Here is a 5,788-nt window from a genome sequence, read left to right as displayed (position 1 = left end):
GAAAAACTCATATTTGTGTTAATTCCCTTCTTTCCTGAACAATGTAAGCAAAGTAGCTTTATTTTTATTTTTAAACTGGTTTATGCCTGGACATTGTTTTAGTTTGGTATTTAGTTCATTCCTTAACACTGAACTGATAAAAAAAAACAGAACAAGCAAACAAACAAACAAACAAACAAACAACACAGAACCTTCTTACCGTTGAAAGTAGTCTCAGTTCTTGTGAAAACAGCCTCTGTTAGTCCTGTTTCATCTGTTTGATGTGGTGTGAAACAGGAAACGAGCTGCTCCTTTCTCTCTGTACACTTCCTGTTAGCTTGGAGGCTAATGCCTCTAGACTTGCTTCCTGTTAGCTTGGAGGCTAATGCCTCTAGCAGCTGAACTTCAGTGCAGAACCTCAGAGAACGTTGGTTACGTATTGTAACCCCAGATTGAAAAATTCAATACGGAGAAAAATTCAATACGGAGCTTACACGAAATAGAACACGTTCAGTCTTTTAGCACAGATGCTAGGCTAACAGTGTGCCTCATGTGGAGCACCTGGGGGTGGGGGCGGAGCTTCCTGGAAAGGATGTTCGAAATWGTGAAGTGCAGATCGATACGGCAATATCGATACTACCGATACCAAAACTTTTATATTATAGAATCGATACTAAAATAAAAATATGGATACTTTGATACTTTAGTTATTTCAAACAATGTTTATCATTAACAGGAAAATAACTAAACTRTTCAAATCTTGTCTAAATCATGTGGTTGGAGGAACTACTTTTTCTTCTGCTTGAGTAAAGCTTCAGCACAGTGGCATGAGTTCAGTCAGTCAGTCTGTAGATGTACGGCAGGTCATTTTAACATATAATCTGTTTCATCTGACGGTCTGTAATTAGATTCTAAATGAGAGGTTAAACTTTTTCATGCCCTGGTCTCCAAACAGCGTCAGCTCCAGACAGGGACCGTCTTGCAAACCCACAAACAACGCTACGAAATATACAAAGTAACAACTTTTACAATACTTTTTCCTCACTTTTATTCACTGTTCAAAAATGTTTTTATTTCTTTAAAATAAGAATTTAAAATTGTGCAAAATAAATGTGGGTTTAGGGTTAGAAAGACCTTTAAATTAAATATATTACTATGTCATGTACTCTTTAAAAAACACTACTTTATAAGATTTAACAGACACATTATGTTTATTATCACAAAGTATCAGTATCAGAAAGAAAACAGGCGTATCGAACATCACTAGTTTGAAACCCAAGACATTTGCCTTTCAGAATAAAAGTCTGAGTTTCAGTTTTATTGAAACATGCTGAAATTGGCAGGGCTGGTGCTCAGAGAGATTTGTGACGGCCATCTTGCTCAGTGCTTCTGTTCATTCGTGGAAGAAGCTTCATTAGTTTTTCCTCTAAAACAAGCCTGTAGTTTCTTACAGAAATGTTTTTAACAAGATTAATTTATTTTAGTTCAAAGGTTTTTATACCGACGCTCAGGGATTAAATCTGAGGTTTTCATGGTTCAGTTTGTTTCTGGATYAAACATCAGAGCTGCTGCTGGAGCTGCCATCACTCAGGAAGGTTGTCGGGTTGAATCCTGGATCATGTTCTCTCTGTGCACAGGTGGGTTTTCTCCTGTTAAGTGCTTGAAACTCTTCCAGAACCTAAACTGAATATTTGACATTAACTTCCTGTTCAATCCCTTCCTTTCAGAATAAAAGCTCACTGCAGGAAAACAAGAAGACAAAAAGACAACATCTTCATGCAAAGTATTTTATTTTTCATTTGTTTGAAGTTAAACTTTGATCCCAGAGGCCGTTAGAAGAACAAAGTCAGTAACCACCGTCCGAACAAACGTTTTTCTTTGTTTTTAATATAAAATAAAGAAAAACTACAAATAAAGTGTTAAACAGAAAGAAGAGCGACTTTCATATCTTAGGAACAAACTTCCTGTTGGTTCAACAGAGAAAAGAGTAAAAGTAAAACAAATATCTGAAGAAATACACTGAAACTTTACACCCACAGCACGGTTGTTTCTCCCATCAGAGAAAACAAACTGATAAACACAAACAACTCTTCTTGTTTTCGTTCTAAAACTCCAAGTTAAACTTTAGAGTCCAGCTTCTCTGAGTCCACAAGCAACAGGTCTGAAAATAAACCGTCTGACGTGAACTTTACAAAATAAAAGACCCGTTATTTCAGAACCAGAACCTCAGTTGGGACAAAAACCTAAAATCTTTTCAGGAGGAGCTGCTCAAACCATCTGAAGAACCAGTTTAAAAACACTGAAAACATCTGATAATTGTTTGAGCAGAGCTCTGCAGCCGTTTAGTTTCTACAGTTTTACAGACGTCACTCATTCTTGTTGATGTCAACAAGTTTTTATTTCATTTCAGTCAAACTTCAGTAAAACTGYTCATTTTCTTCTTGTTTCTTTCTGTTCATCTACCTGTGAAGACGAGGAGTTGTTTTAGCAGCAGGATTAGTTCAGTTTGTCGTGAAGTTAACAGTTAAATCTCGTGAGCGTGAGATTATAAAGACCACACAGTTGTCTAACCGTGGTAAATCTGAACGTTTCAGTTCCTCTAATCTTTTCCCAAATCACTCGTTTTCATACAGAATTAATTTCTTCTGAAAATAAATGTTTGGATTTTTTGTATTAATCAAACTACAACAAAAATCTGTCAAAACACACAATTTTTAATGTTTTAATTTGAAGTTTTTTATATAAAGTATCATCTATGTTACAAATAACCTGTAAAAGGTTTCATTTCATCATCATTTGTAATAAATAAGTGACATCAGAGTCATGTTTGCCCCCTGATGAGGACAMTCAGAGCCTGTCAGTAAAATAATCAGAGCAGGTCCACAGGGAACGCTCTAAATTCTTCTGAAAATAAAAACTTTGAAGACGAGTCGACAGGAGAGAAACTCGAGTTAAAACTGAGATCATCTGCAAACAAAGATTAACTGGTTAATAATTAACCAGACATTAACTAACGACTGAGTTTAGATGAAAAACGAGAAATATTTGCTCTTTYTACAAAACCCTGATGAGTGTGAATTACATGAACCTCCAAACAAACATCTAGTGTTTTAAAAAGTATTTTAAAAAAACTAAAGAAAAATTGTGTATTTTGACAACTTTGTTTTTAAAGGAGAATCTCCTTCAGTTCTCGTTTAGTGTGTCCGATTTTTACTGAGAGTCGGTCAAAACGAGCTTCTCATCTGCGTGGCTTTTCACATGAACGGCCAGACGACTTCTCACACTGAAACTTTTCCCACAGGTGGCACAAGAAAAGGGTTTCTCACCTGTGTGCGTTCTCATGTGACGAGTCAGATGACTTCTTAGAATGAAGCGTTTTTTACACGTCAGACATGAGAAGGGTTTCTCCCCTGTATGAGACCTCATGTGGATGATCAGGTAACTTTTCACACTAAAGTTTTTCCCACAGGTAACACAAGGGTAGGGCTTCTCACCCGTGTGACTTCTCATGTGAACGGTCAAACTTCCGTGATGATTGAAAGMTTTGCCACATATTTTACAGGGGTATGGTTTCTCACCTGTGTGTGTTCTCATGTGTCGGTCCAGATTACATTTTCGGCTGAAGCTGTTGCCACAGATCACACACAGGAAGGTCTGATCGTCTGTGTGTGATCTCATGTGTGTATTCAAATACGTCTTCTCCCTGAAACTTTTCCCGCAGGTCAGACATGGGAAAGGCTTCTCATCAGAGTGAGTTCTCATGTGAGCAGTCAGGCGCCCGCTGTGACTGAAGCTTTTAAAACACACCTCACATGTGAACAGCTTCTCATCCGTGTGAGTCTTCATGTGAATATTCAAGCTGGTTTTTACTCGGAAACTTTTCCCACATGTCTCACATGGGAAAGGTTTCTCACCAGAGTGAATTCTGGAGTGGAGAGTCATCTGACTTTTCAGACTAAAACTTCTCCCACAGGTAAGACATGGGAAGGGTTTCTCCCCTGTGTGGGTTCTCATGTGAGTAATTAAATGGCTTCTTACAGTGAAACGTTTCCCACAGCTCAGACATGGGAAGGGTTTCTCACCTGAGTGAGTTCTCATGTGAGTCATCAAGTTACTTCTTGATCCAAACCCTTTTTCGCAAATCTGACAGGAGTAGGGTTTCTCTCCTGTGTGAATTCTCATGTGAGTAATCAAATGACTTTTGACAATAAAGCTTTTCCCACAGGTCTGACATGGGAAAGGTTTCTCACCTGTGTGAGTTCTCATGTGAGAAATTAGGCTACCTCTTGCACCAAAACTCTTCCCACAGGTGATACACAGGAAGGGTTTCTCACCAGTGTGAGTTCTCATGTGAGAAGTCAAACTAGCATTGTCACTCAAAGATTTCCCACACACTTCACAAGCGTACGGATTCTCTCCTGCGTGAAACCTCATGTGATTGGTTAAGTTGCAGTTTCGTGTGAAACTTTTCCCACACATTTCACAGGTGTAGGTGCTCTCACCTGTATGAGTCTTCATGTGAAAAGTTAAGTTACTGTTCCGAGTAAAGGTTTTCCCACAGAATTCACAGGAGTATAGTGTCTTATCTGTGGGAGTTTTTGTCTTCTGGTTCCTGGTGGACCGGGAGCGTTTAGCTCTGCTTCCTTCCTGATCTTCAGGGCGGTACTCAGAGTCCAGCAGGTCGTTGTTCTCTTCTGGTTCACTCTCATCACTTTCCTCAAAGTCCACGGTCACCATGACGGTGTCGGCCTCCTGCTTCGGCTCCAGCAGCTCTCTGTCCTGACTGCTGTCCAGCTCCTCCTCTTTAACCTGCACATCTCCTGACTCCTCCTCMTCMTCAYCTTCCTCCTCCTCTTTGATCTCTAGAACTTCTGCTTCCTCCTGTTCTTCTTCCATCTGCAGAGGTTTTTGTTTGTCCCGGTCCGGACTAGAGGTCCTCTCCGTGTCTGCAGGAACCTCTGGTGTCTCCACAGACATGATGTGGACGTCTGAGGGAYGAAGAGGAGCAGTTAAAGACAGGAAGCAGAGAAAAACTAAAGTAACAAAAGAATCAGACACAGCAGGTCTCAAACGCTCCGATTTCCCACAGTTTTACAAGCAGTGAACGCATCGTCTCCCTGCAGGCTTCAGCTTCAGCTTCTGATGTTTTCATCTGATAAGTGACTCAGAAAAAGGTTCTGCTGTAGAGTGAGTTCAGTTAAAGCGGCTGTGACATGACACTTTTTAAATACATATAAAGGCAGTATTGCAAAAATAATTTCCCGCAGCTAGGCCTGTCGCGATAGTCAATAAATCAATTAATTACACGATAAGTTATTTTGAGGTCGGTAAAAAAACGAGGACGATGAGTTTCATTTTCCTGCTTGTTTGTTTACTTCGTCTCTCTCCCTCTCTGTGCTCCGCTGCACAGGAGCTCAGCTGACTCCTCCCCTCCTGTTTTCTTAGTGTGGGAGGAGTCAACTCTCGCGTTAGCATGAGAGCTCGTAGCAATAACAAACTAAAGAAACGTTGATGGGATTCTGAAAAATGGAGATGGAATTGGTTTCAAAGCAGAACGTGGCTGCTGCAGTGTCGGAGCACTACAGCCTGAAATTTGCTGCGGGGGGACACACAGAGAGAGAGAGGAGGAGAAGGGGTGGGGGCTGAAACTCGTCAAGACTTTACCTGTAGCTCCAAAAATAACTGGAAACTTAAACGCACCATCTGTGTTTTAACTAAACACCCAAAAAACCTGAAACTGTAGCTGTCCCAACAACTCATGAGGAAAACTCTGAACTGTCTGATTTCCTCCTCCGCAGCACTCTGACTG

The 5,788-nt window shown here is 40.2% G+C and overlaps 1 protein-coding gene across 1 annotated transcript in view; it reads right to left on the bottom strand.

The window, feature by feature from the left end:
• Positions 1-1,752: 1,752 nt before the first annotated feature.
• LOC106532165 (gastrula zinc finger protein XlCGF57.1) overlaps positions 1,753-5,788 on the bottom strand; it is a 5,854-nt gene continuing 1,818 nt past the window's right edge. Inside the window, exon 2 of the mRNA XM_014028179.1 lies at positions 1,753-4,967. Coding sequence (XP_013883633.1) covers positions 3,190-4,956 — 1,767 coding nt within the window. The 5' untranslated portion in view covers positions 4,957-4,967 and the 3' untranslated portion in view covers positions 1,753-3,189. The remainder of the gene's footprint in view (positions 4,968-5,788) is intronic.

The sequence above is a fragment of the Austrofundulus limnaeus genome, unplaced genomic scaffold (genome assembly GCF_001266775.1).
Source record: "Austrofundulus limnaeus strain Quisiro unplaced genomic scaffold, Austrofundulus_limnaeus-1.0 Scaffold724, whole genome shotgun sequence".
Classification (NCBI taxonomy): domain Eukaryota; kingdom Metazoa; phylum Chordata; class Actinopteri; order Cyprinodontiformes; family Rivulidae; genus Austrofundulus; species Austrofundulus limnaeus.
This window is presented reverse-complemented; position numbering and strand designations above follow the sequence as displayed.